This window comes from Patella vulgata, chromosome 5 (genome assembly GCF_932274485.2).
Source record: "Patella vulgata chromosome 5, xgPatVulg1.2, whole genome shotgun sequence".
Taxonomy (NCBI): Eukaryota; Metazoa; Mollusca; class Gastropoda; family Patellidae; genus Patella; species Patella vulgata.
This window is the reverse complement of record NC_065883.2, coordinates 55145469-55162949: the sequence shown is the minus strand read 5'-3', so window position 1 is coordinate 55162949 and position 17481 is coordinate 55145469. Positions and strand designations below refer to the sequence as shown.

Sequence of the window (17481 nt, the reverse complement as noted above, 5' to 3'; positions counted from 1 at the left end):
GCCTTAATTGTTAATGAATATCTTACACATTGACCTACTGGTATAAATCTTTTTTTTGTGCATTTCGAACCTAGCAAAATGTTTATTACTATTACCATTTACTTGAAACTGCCATATTTATTTGAAAGCATTTAATTTTTCTCCATATTATTGCTTAACTTACAAATGACCTTCGAATGAAGTTTGGACCGTTTTGCCATTTCAAATACATGTACATATTGAGTATATTAACTATATATGTAAGTACCTGAAAGGTAGCTTTATTTTAACTAAAATAAGATACTGGGTCAACCAGTTATTGTGTCAAATCACAACCCCAGCATGGAAAATTACAAAACTATGACTTGTTTATACCACTTATAAATTAATATAATATAAGCGCATCAATGAACAACCATACAGACTTTGGGGTATGAGAAATACATTAGATTGTTATCTAATTGTTTGTTATTGTGTGTGGTTGATGAATACAAAATGTAATAGCAGTACTAAGCAGCACATCCATGTTGGTTTTCTTACGTCTTTATTATGTCCATGTAGTTAAACGTTCACTTGACACAAACTTGGTCATTTTGGGACTAACATATGGTTCGATTCTATTTCAATAATGAGCATGCACATAGGGATCTTTAGGAGACCAAGAGAAAACAATGAGGTTGGACAGACGACCCTATTCCTTGTCACGTAGAAGCAGGGACTCGAAACCACGCTACTTGACACAATGACAGACCTTATGATCTATAGGGCTGCAACGATTCACAACTACCTCGATTCGGTTCGATTTTCACCATCCGATTCGATTATTTTCGATTCGATTATCAGCTACAATAGCCAGTAATTTTTCCTGTATATAATTCATTAAAAACAATAAAAACACAAGACTAAAATTCTCTTGTACACTTTTATTGGTTTGACAGGTTTGTTGTGTTTCCTGTTTCATGGGATATGTCAGTGTAGCATACTCTACAAGTTGCCACATCTTTAGAGTTTTTTCTTACTCCAAAATGATCCCAAACTTTAGATTTCAAATGACCAGGTGGTCGAGAAATACGTCGTCTGCCATAATTTTACCTTCCAGTCGTGTTTGCTTGACTACGGGTAATAAACACGAAAATATCCGAAGATAATGACCGGAATTATCAGCTAATGAGATTGTTTAGAATTTATATAATGATTACAGAAGCTATTGACCTAAATTAACATCCAATGAACATTCGGTACGTCACCAATTTTAAATAAGTTAACTTTCGTCAGCATACGGAAATTGTTTTAAAGGGAGGTCACTCTGTTTTAGTTATGTTTTCGAGTGACATTCGTGTCTTGTTAAATAACGTAAATTAAAAGTTACGTAAAAACAAAGTTTTTTTTTAATTTTAAGTGGACTTAATTGCTACAGGTCTTTCATTTTTTTTCATATGGTAAGGTGTACGTTGTTTTTATTTGAAATTTAATTTGCAATTGAACCGAATCGAAATTTGAACATTGTAGATCGTGGATCGAACCGAGACGGCTAGTGTCGGTTATCGGTGCACCGAACTGAATCTTTGCAGCTCTAATGATCTAACGCCCACGCGTTAACCATTCAGCAAATCAACCCCCCTGTATCTTAAAGAAGCTAAACCTCTGGTTTATGTCAAAATAAAACACTGAATTTGTTCGAACTGGTGTGTCATTTCTCCTTTTAATTAGTAATAGAACAAGCTGCATCACCATTAAATGTTTTGAAGTTTAAGCATATGCTGGCTTCTTTACTAATTTACATTTTCTTTGGATTGATGACATAGCTTCATCGACTTTATCTATGGACATAAAATTTGGAACAGACAAATTGTCTTTCCACAAAACAAATCAACACATAAAATTCATTGAAATCCACAATATTATTTTTCACCCAGATCGAAGTGGTCTAGACACTTTAAGTTAAATCAGCTTAAAACCAAGCATAAGAATAATGACACGTAAACAAATAAGTATTTCCTCAGAGAATTTTTATACACCTCCAAATATATACCCCCATTAAATTTTGATGTTATTGTAATACCTTATAAAATAGTAAAAATAAATGGAAATGACTTGTGTTAAATTAATATGACATGCTCAGAGAAATTTATGTACAAACTACAAAATCTTTTTCAAAAAAAAAAACCCTCAAATGTTTGGTTGTATAAGTTAATGTGCTTTTTATGATATTTTTTTATAAGAATAATTGTATGAAAGATGTATGCTTTTTTTCTGTCATATTAGACACCTATATTTATGTGCACAAAAATTAATAAATTATAATTTGGCTAAAATAATTTTAAGCATGTACAGTATGATGTAGTCAGAAAATTAATCCAGTCATTTAACAGAGTCTTCCACTGAATGGTTCAACAACTATTGCTCCAATGAACGTCCACGAGATTTTCGAAAGTAATCAAAGGCTATAACTCTGCCAGTAATTAGGCTTCTTCATATCATGATCATAAACATTGTGTATAAATTTTAAGTCAATTGAATGATTAATTTATCTTTTAGACTATAAATAATGTGTACAACTTATAAGTCAGTTGGATAATAACTTTAGCCTCTGGAGCCACTGGATATTAACTTTAGCCTCTGGAGCCACAACCAATTGTGGATGGCTGACACAGGACGACAATATACAACACTTCAATGTGGGCATATAAAAATGAGATTAAAATTAAAAATGTGAAGATTCTGGTCCAAATATAGAGCTGCAATCAGTACACCCAGGCCTTCACGTTTGATGCTTGCTGTCAATCTCACACTCCATTGCTCACCTAAATCCCAATTGCTCTCCCCAGTGGATTTTATTTCCCCAAAAGTCAGAAATGTTTTCATGTTTACTTCGTATTTACTTCCAATTAATTAGCTCTGTACCGACTTCAATCACATTCATACAATGTTTTAATCTGTTATCATTTTTCTTTGTAAGAATCGATCACGTGCGTGGGCGCCATCACGCTATTTTATTAATTTTCCAACCCACAGAAACATTCACTGGGCAACACACCAACACCATATCCACCCAAAAGTGTTCTCTGTGTGTTGCCTACAGGTCACAATTCTTAATGCATCGTCTTGGAACTAGGTACATGTATTCTTTATAGCCTAAGGACGGCCACTATTGATCTTGGTGCATGTCCCAACCCCTAGGGGCAGAATCATGCCCAATTTTTGTGTTTATCGTATACAGGCCACAATTCTGATTGGATTATCTTGGAATTTGGTATGCTTGGATGGCAACTATTGATTTTGGTGCATGATCCGTCCCCTTGGCCGGTGCCACATACACTTTTTGTTAATATTTTGTCTGTAAATAATCTACGAGTTGCAATTATTAACAGATTTGGATCCAATTCAGCATGATTCAGCATTGGGTTTTAACTATTTATACTGATCCATGTCCAATCCCGAGGGGCAGAGCCACGCCCAATTTTTTTGTGTGTTTTTTGTCTACAGGATGGAATTCTGAATGGATCATCTTGACACCAACTATTTATTTTGGTGCATGCCCAACATCCTGGGGCGGTGTCACACCCACTATTTTGTTAATAATTAGTCTGTAAATTTTGGCAAAACAAACCAAACACCTGGCCTTCTTTGCCTCTTGTCACATTACAGTCGTTGCAGCCATTTTATATTTCATTCTCTTCGTTTTAAAAAAATACCATATCAATCAAAGCAGGAATTTGGACGTACATGTATATTGCAGCGGTATAGCATTGCCCTTGTTCTTTTTTACTTTAAACATAATAATAGCAATGCAGTGTTTCATTCTTCAAATAAAGAGCATTACATATGATTGCACATGTCATCTCCTGTTCGCAATTCCAGAAAAGCAATTTTCAATTTTTTCCAATCCCATGAGAGCTTTTTCAGTTCTCCATTTTTTCAACGTGAAGGCCTGTACACCTACTGATTACAATTTAACCTGTACTTACTATTTTTCAAGAATGATTCTATTTTCATGTTGACATCCAGTTTATATCCTTATGTACATCTGATGACAGATTACGACTGGTCAGTTATAACACTAGTTGTTGTAATAAATAAACCAATACACCATAGATGTGTTAATATCTAACACACTAGATACATACAGACTTATTTCAACACAAATGAAGAAAACATACACAAGTCTTTAACGTCTATTCCACACTAATGTCTTTCCACTATATAAAACATGTCACATTAAAAGTCACTGTTCTACAAACATATGACATTACAAGACTAGTAGTCCACCCAAAATATTAAGGTATCATTTTAAACTTCATCAAAGTCAACAAACCTGACAAGTCAGTTTTTGATATGTGTAGGAAAAACTAAGTTTGCGACAACACCTACGTGTACATGTATCATTAGTAAGCAGACTAGTCCTCTAGGCTAATATATTTACTGTAGTGAGTATATGCTTGACCTTACAATACCTTGTGAATAAATAAATTCAACCCAGATTATCAGGTCACTAGTTTTTGGGTTGTTTTTTTTCAAATATGCAAATGTTCTGTAGAGATGGTCATTCAACGTTTCTCAAATGTTGATTCGAACAAAAGGAAAAATAATTGTAGACCAATTTCTGCATTTTTAATAATTTTTCAAAATTATTCAAGAATTAATTACAACAATAATTTTCGGATAAAGCACTTTTCTTTTCTTTATGTAAGTTAAAGCAAAGAAAAAATCCATTAATGTTTGATGTCACACACAACCAACCACCAGGTACAGTACTTAAAAAATGTTATTACCATCCCATTAAACAATTCATATTCAAACCTAAATCAATATGTATACATCCATTATGAATCATACCTAAATAGACTTCAAACATTTATCAAACATATTCTTACTGTCACTTACACATGACCGTATGATCCAAAAACATTTTCATAAACAGTTTAATACATGCCTCAAAACGGTTAAAAAGCAAATTATGGTACACTTTCAACCTGTTACGAAAATATTAATGTCCATATTCTGTGTATATCAATAATTTTCCACTAAGTAACTTCAGATTCAACTGTGACTACATCACAGTCATTACAAATATCTCAATATGCTGCAGGCTATCCCACGTCACCACTGCCAACCTTAAAACACTTGAAATGACTGATTAATGTGTGTACCAGCAACGTGATTTGATACATGTATGTCTTTTCTTCAATCTTAGCACAGAATCAGTCTGATAAAGAAATCTTTCGGTTCCATAGAATCTGTACTGTTAACTGCCTGCAGAAATTATCAATGGCATTTATCTACCGTATTTAATTGTCACTCTGATCACATTGTAAATTGTTTTAAACATCTACAGTTCATTTTCTCTTTTGATAAATATTTAGACCTTTTTCATCCACCAAGGCTAAAGTTTTACTTCATAGAATTCAATAGACAATTTATTATAGAATTATGACTGATTGACTGAACACAGTCACTTGACAACTGGATAAACTGGTGCTGATTTCTTAGCAAAAATTATTAAAACTTAAAACGAAGGGTGTGTTAAGAGTTGAAACCATGCAAGAATTCAATACAGACCTTCAATTTTATCATCTCTTTTCAACTAATTTCAATAAGTTTTCTTATGACCCAACCCTATATTGTGTGAATCTCAACAATCTTTATATTGAAACTGGGTGGGTATGCAGCCATTAATTGTCATAATATTTATTTAGAAAATAAATCATCATCTATTGACTTAAATTCTATATCATCAAATTATCTAAATTTGTTCATTCATGATAAAAGTTAAAGACACCTTAAAGTAATAACTATCTTTACAATTAGTCTACAAAGTTGCTGTCGAAAATCATTTTGAAACTCTAAATTACAACAGGGTTCTTCTTTAGGACAAGCCAAACAATCCAAAAAAGTTTGAAAAAAATTCTTAAAAACAGATCTGTAGGTAGCTGGTAGAGGAGCTCTTACAGAGAGAGAGAGAGAGAAATGGGGTTTAACGTCCACTCGACACAAACTAGGTCATTTCGGGACTAACATATGGTTTAATTTTATTTACATAATTCGCTTGCGCGTAGGGGTCTTTAGCAGTGGGAGGAAACCGGAGGACCCGGAGAAAACCCACGAGGGTTGGACATGCGACCCTACTCCTTGCCACGTACAACCGGGGATTCGAAACCACGCCAGTCGACTCAATGACAGACTGTATGATACAGCGCGCGCACGCTAACCATTCAGCCATCCAACACCCCCCCCGCCCGGAGCTCTTATAAGAACTGTGGATGGATCAATGGACAAAAGTGAAAGTGATGATTTCAAAATACTAAAAACTGTAACATTCTTTGAAAAAAATTATGGCTTTAATAAAATAATTATTAAATCTTCATATACTCGTGCAGTTCATACATGTAGCTCAGACACACATTTACGTACATCGTGTTAATGGAAGAAAAACTTTTTTGTTTATTATAATCCATCATGTAGGATCGTCCAAGGTGTCAAGACTATAACTTAGCCTTTTTTTTCATAAACAATATTTTATTCATAAATGAATGGGATTGGAGAATAGGCATGTCTATTTAAATCCTGACCTAGCCTTTTTGATGGTAGTTTGCATTGTTGACAGCCTACATGTACATGTATTACGCCAAATGTTTTCAAGTTTTCAACATTGTAAAGTTTTAGCGAATCTTACACAGTTTCTGTCCGCAATTTTTATGGCCTATCCAAAATTGCAATTGACAATTACTTTGAGTATGACATGCATCTGAAAATCAATACTTCTAACTTTTTCACTGATTGGCAACCTTGATAGGCGGTGTTGTGACGCATCATCAGACATGCTACATGCATATTCAGGCATTTTTCTTTACAAGGTAAATACAACAACACTCTTTATCAATAGCCTAAATAGTTAAGGTGTTTTATGGTGTGCCAAAGGGGAAAGTGGGGTTCTCAACCAGTCAGCAGAATCTCTTAAGATTTTAGTCTGCAAGTACAGAATTTTTGACAATTTTATCTCAATAGTATTAAATTATGATAAATTGCATAATTTGTTGGAAAATCGACACATGATTTTTGCTCTTTGGAGTAAACAGTTGTTGAGTTCAGAATTATTATTATTATTATTGTTCGATTTATATAGCGCTTCATTACACGTGAAGTGTTTCTAAGCGCATATCACAAACATATACTTCAAACACACAGAAACAATCAAAATCAGGAGAACATAATTAAACACAGCTGCCTGTTAGGCGCTATTATTCAAAGGTTTATATCAACAAATCAACCGGCTAATCTCTATATTGACTCAGTCGAGGTATTACCTGATGAACACCTACACCAAGTAGAATTCAAAAATAAAAACAAAGTTTAAAAGAATCAACTTCATTAACAAAAATTAAACAATCAAAAACTAAACAGATAAATCAAATTCAAACGAAACAAATAGAATGAATATTTTATCTGTGTATCTGTGTACTGTACACTGGAATATGTTAGTTTTTGTGACCTTCCTTTCAAATGCCGAATAAATTACCAGTATTGTTCCTTTCAAAGATAATCTATTCACATGTACTTTACAGTGGACCTTATATACCCAGAGAGGCAAATAAATATATTAAAATGCGACTGATATTTATAGTCTCTATCATTCAGACAACCAGGGTCCATGATGTTGGTCGCCAAAGTTGCAGTTTGCGATAAAAATATGAAAGTGGCGATTAAAATTTGATTTTGGTGATATTTTTGGTGATAACGTTTTGGGGTATTGGTGATTCTTTTTGAGAACTGGCGGAAAATATCTTAGAATTCTAATCGTATATATCCAAATTGTCCATTACATTGAGTGTCAATCACAATCGTGTGGCGGTATACTATAACTAATCAACTCACTGATAATCCAGATTGTGTCAATGAGTAATACTAACCAATTGTCTCGGATTAATGATTAGTTGATTGATAATTGCAAATGATCTATATAAAGCCTATCTCAAGTCATTATCTAAGCAGTGATTATTTGATATTCCGTTTCGTCTTAAAAAAATGAAAACAATCTAAATAGCTGACAAATCTTTTCCAAGAGAATTGAATACTTTGATAGTTGAATTCCATTTACTGTGGCTTCATACGGCATGTAAAATATACAAGCATGCATAATCGGATATTATTATTTCAAATTATATTATCATTGGTTGGAAACGTAAGAATGGGTCGAATAGCAACGATTCTCAAGAGAGAAAACGGTCCGCCATTTGTTTCATTTCCGCCGCCAAAATGCTCTTAAGTGAACGAGATTGATTGTAAGCATCCCTTACAAATGACATAGAAATTTCTACCAGGGATTCAGATTCTAATATCGTTACGGTACCTGAAAATAACAATTGGCCTATTGTACACGCAAAACATAAATTTATAGAAAATTGGCAATCCTTGGATGAGATTTAACGTGTAAATACTGAAAATATATTGTGCATTACCGTGTGCGAGAAGACTAAAGTCACCAAAGATAAAAATCTGATCCTAGTAAATCATCTCAAGTCTGTGCTAAATGTATTATGTAAAGACATATTTTGTAAGTTGTTGTGTATTGTATATACAGGTAGTTGTTTCATATTAGGCCTACCTGAGAAATAAAATTGTTACATGTTGTCTTTTTTTTATCATACATTTTTGGCAGATAAAATATTCCAGTTGGCGAAAATAAAATATGAATATTTTTTTTTACATGAAAATTATTATTTATTTTGGCAGAAAAAAAACTGAAAGCCTGAGGACAACTGTCATTTCAGACAAATCTGTTTGCATTGTGTTCAACATCAAATACTCCTAATTTTGTAAAATTTCTGTATTTATCTTAATTTGTCATCCAGAGAAGGGATGCAAATGCAACTCTTTCTTCACCTCAACTCAACAATTTCCATTGCCATTGTGTAATTTACCAGAAGTTTGGTTATTTATGTAGTTGATTATGCAGTCACATTTCTTCAAAAGTGGTACATTGAAGATTAGGACGTTCTGGGTGACTGAGACAAGATATTTATAGAGCTTGTTAACTGTTTCAAACTATTAACCTTGTGGAACTTAATGCTGAAATTTATATACTGTATTATATCTTTCTTTGACAATCTATCTATTAAAAACTAATGTTTTCCCTTTTCAACTTGAAGGTTTTATTTTATTACATACTTTAACAAACATTTCTTAGGCTCCTAGTCCTACATTTTTGATCCCTTTTACTATGTAGTAGTACATGTTCATGTATTACTGAAGTCAGTAGGAAAATAGACTGAATTTTAATCTAGATACATGGCTTATTATTATTATAGTTTACACCTTTATAAAAAAAACATTTAAAATCATCTTCATGTTTTCCCTTAACACAATGTCTTTATTAATATTTAGCTGAAATCCTATCTGCATAATATTTTTATTCAGAAAAACTGAAAGATGTTATTCAAATTGGTAACACTTATTTCAAATGGGTAAGTTGAATTTGTAAATGGGTTTCACCAAGTAGATAATTAATGTCAGTAAAAGTATGTAAATATGATGATAATGCAATTGAAATTTATTCCTGTATTCTATTTCTGACAATAAAAAGATATTGGTATAACTGTGTGTCTGCAGTAACGAATATATTGCACCGATTATTTTTTTTAGGTCATATCATCATATAAATATAATAACATGAAAAACTTTATTTAAAGATAGGTTGTCACTCAAAGGCAACGAAACATACGCCCACAGCAGCTAAGTCATACAGGAGTGTACAAGCATTATCGAATATCTTTTCTTTTGTCAGAAATGAAAACATTTACAATGCACTGAAATCTGATTATGAGTAACAACCAATTCAGCTTCTAGTTCTGCCCTATTCTAACATTTAGCATACAAAACATTTAATATATATTGCCATAATCGTTGAAAATTGATAGGCTTCTTTGTCTCATGACCGTAACTCTTAACTGACCCAAGGCGACTTTTGTCGACACCTATAACGTTACCTATTCTTTAAGTGGCATTTAGCGATCAGGGAACAAATTAACAGAACACAGTTTTTATGGGATACAATCACTAGTTTATTCTAAAAGCACGACGTTTCGACAAGTATCCTCTTATCGTTATCAACGACGTTTCGACAAGTATCCTCTTATCGTTATCAACGATAAGAGGATACTTGTCGAAACGTCGTGCTTTTAGAATAAACTAGTGATTGTATCCCATAAAAACTGTGTTCTGTTATAACGTTACCGTTAAGTACCCACGGCGACTTCTGTCGACAAAACCGGTTAGCCGAATGCAACGTTCCTAGCGTAATGAGAGTTATTTCCCTTATGAACAGACGACTTTATCTCATTTGTTTACTTCCTGTTTGACATTTTGACAGTTAAAAATCTTACTGTTTCTCCTTGAAAAATTATAATAAAACGGTAATATGTCTAGACCTATTTGGCAAAATTCTCCTAATGACAGATTACCATCCTTATTGAATGACAGTGATTCAGATTTTATCTGTAGTGTAGATTTTTACAGTCTTGCATTAGGCCTAGAACGTGATAGAAGTAGGCTTAGTTAATCAACAAATTTCTATTACGGTACTTAAATAAGCTTAAATTAAAAGAGATTCATGATGAATAATTTTTAGTTCACAACAGCCGAACAAAAAAAAAATAGAAATAACCATTCTATACATGAATTTTGCATGAAAAGTCTAAATTAATTTTTTGTATAAAATTATATTTATGAAAATGGCATTAAATTTAGATTAATTCATCCATTTACATTAAGGGTCTATCTACAGTTGTTTATTAATGATATGACTTTAAAATGCATATCTATATTTTAATACTATTGACCATTATGACGTGGGTTTTTATGACGTTATGACGTCAAACCTCTGGGTCGTTTAAGAGTTAAACACTATACAAGCCAACATTGAGGCTAATGTCCCCCCCGCCAAAATCCCAAAATAGATGACACATTTTAATTAATCACACAATTATTTTTTTCAAAAGTATCGAGTAATCAAACTATACACTATAAAATGAAATGAAATGAAATGGTGTTTAACATCGTACTGTTCTGCTCCTAACCTGGGCTAATGAAAACAAAAACTATACACTAAGTTTCATCAATCTCTATCAGATAGAATCAAGATTATCTTGTCCCAAAGCGTCGACCAATGAAATTGATTAGCTCTGCTTAGCTTCAGCTCGAAATGTTAATCATTGAACTCAGTCAAGACATTCACCTGATGAACATCTACATCAAGTTTAAACATTCTACCTCAATTAAAAGCAGAGTTATGTTCCAAAGCCTTGACCAATCAAATTGCTTCATTATAACCAAAGTTATCGTTAACTTTAGCCTCTAGAGCGTTCACAAGTAATTGTAGATGCCAGACTGCCGTAGGCAACAACAATATACGACCACATTTCAATGTAGGCGTATAAAAACATTTCTAGTTGTTTTAACCAAGAATGTCTTTAGTATGGACAAAGATAGAAATAATGTCACAATTATGTTGTTTTTTTCTTCAAAAATTATATAGACACCTTTTCAAATACTATTCTTTGTGTTTTAAACTATTTAATGACTACTTTAAAGTCAATTGGATATTAACTTTTTGTTTTTTATATATTCATACTACACTACAGCATCTGAGGCTTAATTATGCTGACTTAAACCCTTAAATGTTGTTATTTCGAGTATAATCAGGTTTACTGTTAAATCCTCCAATTTTTATCGGAGAGTATATTTCTAATGACTAAATATGATGAAGAATAAAATCATAGACACATACTGCATAACAAGCCCACAAAAAATAAAATACAGTAAGTGTATTATTAGAAAATATCAACCACTATTTGTTGATTTGTATATTAGCGTTATCTTACCTCTTGCCGATGATGATGATGTTGGACAGCTAAAATTAGGTGGAGCTGACAGTGTTGCATGTAAGGGTAAATGTCCACTGCCACTATTCGGACCAAGACCCATTTTATTAACCCCCTGAGTACTGTTAGCTTGCAGGTGACCAAAACCACTATTTACAAACAATGAGTTGTTACTGGGGTCAGTGGCAGCACAGTTCTGATCTAACTGCACCAGACTTCTGTTCCAATGTGCCTCAGAGTTAGCAGAAGATTGTCCCTGAGTGGACCACTGATTACTGGTACTAGAATTAGGTAAAGACTTTGTGCGATTACTCCATGCTACTGTTTTAAGCTGACTTTGATTGAGTTGATTATTCCAGCCACCACTATTATTAGATTGTCCTGATTTATTGGGTAGGGAAGCAGTTTGCGGACACCACTGATTTACATCACCAAAGTTATGGACAGTGTGGAGTGGTGGCTGGGATACACTACTGTCTGGAAAATGACAAGGATTCTTTTGTGAATTTTCTAAAATGAATTTTTCACTGGCAATTTGAGACACTGTGTCCGTAAAATATGAGCTATTTTGTGCCATTTGAGACAATCCATTGTTCCTTTCGCTTTCAGGGGGCAAGCCTGCATCTTGTTGGCTTGGGTCCATGGCATTTGCAGACTGTGTCTGCTGTTTTCCATCTTGTTGAAGATCATTACTAGAAGGAGAGAGGGAATCAGAGCTACACAAATTGTTAGGTGCTAACTGACTGGCTGTTGCCTCTTGAGAATATGTTGAACCCAGTTCTTGTAACTGATTTTGTCGTGTGTTATTGATACTGTATGTATATCGTTCCTCTAAATAACCTAACCACATACGAAACTTAGATCTCTCATCAGCTGTAATGGCAGGATGAATGAGAGAATATGACAAAAGCTGTCGACTTTCTTCTATTTCAACACCTTTTTCAATACAATAGGATAAAGCACTATGAATAATTGCTAAATATTCACGTTTGGCCTCCATATTACCACAACGAAGTAATGGCAGATACTGCAGCAGTTTTGAGATAACTTTGTCCTTAGCTTCATTGTTTAGCTGACTGACAATTTCTGAAAAGAGAAAAATTAAAAATAGAAAAATAAATTTCGATTTTATTTCAATACCAGTTGAAAAAATTCTGGGAATGAAAAGTAGTAACAGATAGAAACATCAACTCAACACCACCCAACCAATATTTTCACCAAGACAATTTTTGGCGGATTAAAAAAAATATACTACTCAAACCAGCAGCTTTGGTCTGGTTAAATAATGTAGAATTCTTGCAAATAATTATGTTTCGATTAATATTATTGGTCTACACTAAAACTGAAGCAAGAAAGTAGCCCAAATCACTTCTTTGTTCTTCTATTCCAGATCTGCAAACTTTTGAAGTTCTTTCAGAATTTTAACCAAGTGTCATTTCACTTATTATCTAGAATTGCTGATGTGGTTCTAAGGTTGTCTATTCAAAAGTTGGCTGTTTAAGTTATTACCTGATGTATAAGATTTGTGCATGTTGGTATTATTAAATTGATATGTGAGACTAAATGATGATGAACTATACCAAGAGCTGGGAAATTTATAGGAATTATCAAGGTGAATCATTAACACAAATCTTCTTTACCCAAAAGACTATGTTGCAAGATTTGATAATCTAGTTCAATATAACAGGTGTCTTGAAAACTGAAATATTTCTTTTACTGTATTCAAGACTAATAAAGTAATATTTGTGGATGAAATTCTAGCTCTCACAACCCACCCCCTATAAATTATGAATAACAGAAATAGGATTTATAAAACTTATTAAAACAAAGGAACAAATCCATGAGTAATTATCGAAAATCTTCGAAAATCAATAGATGTAGGCTTCACCTAATGAACATAAATATTAAAATTTCCAAGTCAAAGAGACGATGAAACCCCCACACTCGAAAAAGTAGGAGGGCAGAAGATTCCCCTGTAACAATGTGGTCCGGTTTGGATCTCAGTGATGCATCTGAGGGAGAGCAGGAACCAGTCCGTGTAGAATAGATTAGTAAAGATAATCCCCCAGGAACAAACTAGATCAACACTGTGTGAATTTAAATCAGTATAATCTTCACCAAAACGCGCTTCGGGCTAATAGCCCTTCATCAGTTGGCAATTTGAAGGGCTATTAGCCCGAAACACGTTTTGGTGAAGATTATACTGATTTAAATTCACACAGTGTTGATCTAGTTTGTTCCTGGGGGATTATCTTTACTAACATAAATATTACATAAATAAGCCAAAAGAGAGTCTACAAGGTTTTTCAAAGAGATCAAGGACCATTTAACTCTAAGTAATTATAAAAAAGTTTGGAAAATGAAAGCCTTCTTTGTCTCATGAATATCAATTGTGGACAGGACAGACAGACCAACTAACAGGACCAGCAACAATAAACATGCTACCAAATAATCATAGAAAAAAATGAATTTATCACACTTTGAGTGGGATTTTTTTTCCACATCTTTTCCTCAAAATAATATCTTGTCTCAAGGATATCCTTATGGCTGTGAAATATACTAATGCATTGGTTTTATATTACAAAGATTCAAATAAAACTATGTTTATTTCCCTTTTAAGATACATGTAATGTGCACAGTGTGAAACTCTTTTTGTATTTTAAACATAAACAATTACTGTAATTAAGTTTCTCATCATGGATACTTCTTTTAAGCCATAGGTTCCCAACCTTTTTTGGGTGGCGACCCCATTCCAGACCCAGGATCAGATCGCGACCCCTCGAAGAACAAAGTCACATTTTACTATGAAACATCATTATCATTCATTTTTATTATTGTTTACTTATTAAAAGTCTGATAACAAATTATTGATTTTTTTAATCAGTGTGATGGTCGCGCCTGTTTTTCAGCAACCAGGTTTTCAATGCGTGGCTCAACGCCACTCAGCGCGACAATCATGTCCCTTTCTATTTCAAGCCGGTTCCTAAATTTTGTTTTTATCACAACCATTGTAGAAAACGACTGTTCGCATAGGTATGACGACGGGTACGGCATGAGGAGCCGTGTTGCATTCTTGGATAGACGTGGATAGGATTCAAGCATTTTGCACTGGACAAATGAAATGAAATGGGGTTTAACGTCCTACTGTTCTGCTCCGAACTGGGCTAATGAAGACGGGCATACGCCATACAGTGTGCTATGAGGGAAATTTTGCCCGGACAGCGGCACTACGGCCTACTCTTATATCGAATTCCAACTGTCAAGGGATCTTTTACGTGCACGCCAATGTGTACACCGGACCTCGGTTTTTCGTCCCATCCGAACGACTAGACAGCTTTCCTTGTCAGGCCCTCTGTCCTGCATCACTGACAAGGGGAAACCACGCCGGAAAATCTGGATGAACTTTCTCGGCCAATGCAGGGATCGAACACCCGATCTCCAGGCTAGCGAGCCAGCGTCTTACCCACTTAGCCACGTGATCCCCCGTAACTGGACAAAGACAAGGACTTGTACAGTGATTTAGCTCCGAAATCCTGCTGCAGTCTCACAAGCTCCTCTTGAGCGATATCATCGTCGGTGATGGCGTCTAATGGTGCACTGTATGGGTCTCGGACCACGGTGAATGACTGGACGTCAAGCTCGGGGAAGTAGTGTTCAAACTGATCGATCAGTGACTGAAGATGTTCAATGAATAGATAAGTTGAAAAACTCACGGAAAAGCAATCAAAACTGTTTTAGAGACTAGAGAAGAATTTATCTGCACGAAAATTAGCAGTGGCAAGTCTCTTTGTTTTGGAAATTTCCAGCAGCCTTGACATTGAACGAACCTTGAACTTTGCAACTCGATTATCACAGGTAGAAAGCGCAAGACTTGGTATTCGCCGCGATGATATTTTCTATCGAGGAATCTGAGAGGTCTAGAGCTGGGTCCTAGACCAATCGAAATTAGTGACGAAAAAATGTAGATTGTAGAGTGTTACGTGAAGGCCTTGATAAGATGTACGGAGTTAAAGCGAGATCAAGCCTTCTATTGAAGTTGTATAGATAGATTACATGAAAAGATAGTATTTTTTTTAAAGTTCTCAGACAAGTCCGCGACCCCACGGAAAGTGCTCGCGACCCAAGTTGGGTCACGACCCAGAGGTTGGGAAACGCCGTTTTAAGCGATAATTGCATCATATGTTTAAAATATGTTAAAATAAAGCCTTCGAATACCTGGCATCTATATATACAGTCCTAACTTGTTAAAGAATATTCCTAAATCTTATAATTCCCTTGTGTCAGTTGAGAAATCGGCAAATATATTATTTTCTTTTTAAGTCCAACATTGGATTTTACGGTGTTATTATCACGTGTGCAGGTTTGAAAAGTCTCGCTCAACCAGTCATCCTTATCTGTTTAAACACGGACCTTGACAATCGAGACAACTACCTATTCCATTGTGTAAACTTAGCTTTCCAATGAAAAGAAATGATACAATTATTTTAAATAATTATGTGGATGTTTTTTAAGTACTAGAATGATTCCTATGATTATATAGTAGTAATTTGACAACCTATTAAACATACATTATGCAAGAGCAAAATCTGCCTATTGCAGGTCTTTCTTTAGGCCTGAAATGCTATCTAAATTATTAAAGATACATTATGAGAGATTAGATAAAGAGCTGGTAGTTCTCAATATAATAGTTAAAATTTCAGTCAAAATGTTCAGTCCTGAATCGAGTATTTAGCAATTGAATTTAGGGTCTAGCCTCGATCCTCATTACTAAAGTCAGTACGATGAAGTCGGTTTATTTCTCTTCTTCTACGATATTGTGAACAGAGAAACAACAAATTTATGATGGAATATCTTTGTTTGTTTCGTTTTTTTTAAAACGCTAACCAATAAATATTTATTCTCGTTGATTTTTCTTTTTTTTTAATGAAATGCATAATTCTTTATTATATTTGAATTAGGATTAAAATTTAAGAAACATGATAAACTTTTTAAAGTGAATTTTTATTTAATCATTAAACCTAAACACTTTAAAATTCTGAATCATAATCAAACTGGAACATGACCAATCAATGCACAATTCATAATGTTAACACACTAATTTAATTATTCAGACTAATATATAACAGGTCACATTAAATAAAACAGTAATACAATTAATTACTGAATTTAAAGCGGAAATTGCAAATTTTCTAAGAAGTCAAAACATAATTATTTCTATGTCTTTTGCTCAATAGGTTGTCAACTCACAATTATACGATCATCGGTGTCATTCTCACACTTACAACTCATTTACACAGAAAATAATAACACAATTACCTCCCTTGTTTTCTATTTTCCACCATGGAGTAGCTTTTTTCAACGTTTGAAAATGAAGAGGAAAATGATATTTTTGCCAATTTCTCAGCTGTCAATAGTGAATTATAGGATTAATAGGATTATTCTTTAACAAGGTAGGACTGTTTATGGATACCATCTATTTTCAGGCTTTATTTTAATAAATTTTAAAAATATAACTTAAAAATTTGCAATTTCCGCTTTAATAGGAGCAAAGTTTCAACCATGATTCTCTTGTGTTATCATTGATGAAACTTTGATACCATTAAATTCAGTGTTTTATATCATGCAA

At 33.8% G+C, this 17481-nt stretch overlaps 1 protein-coding gene across 3 annotated transcripts in view; it reads right to left on the bottom strand.

Moving 5' to 3' along the window:
• The window catches only part of LOC126822031 (protein Smaug homolog 1), a 56775-nt gene that overhangs the window by 19774 nt on the left and 19520 nt on the right, over positions 1 to 17481 (bottom strand). For 2 of the 3 annotated variants that reach the window (XM_050550752.2, XM_050550753.2), the window contains exon 3: positions 11856 to 12941. In XM_050550752.2, the coding sequence (XP_050406709.1) occupies positions 11856 to 12941 (1086 nt within the window). Of the gene's footprint in view, positions 1 to 3947; positions 4325 to 11855; positions 12942 to 17481 lie in introns of those variants that run through there. The other variant, XM_050550754.2, reaches the window with a different exon arrangement.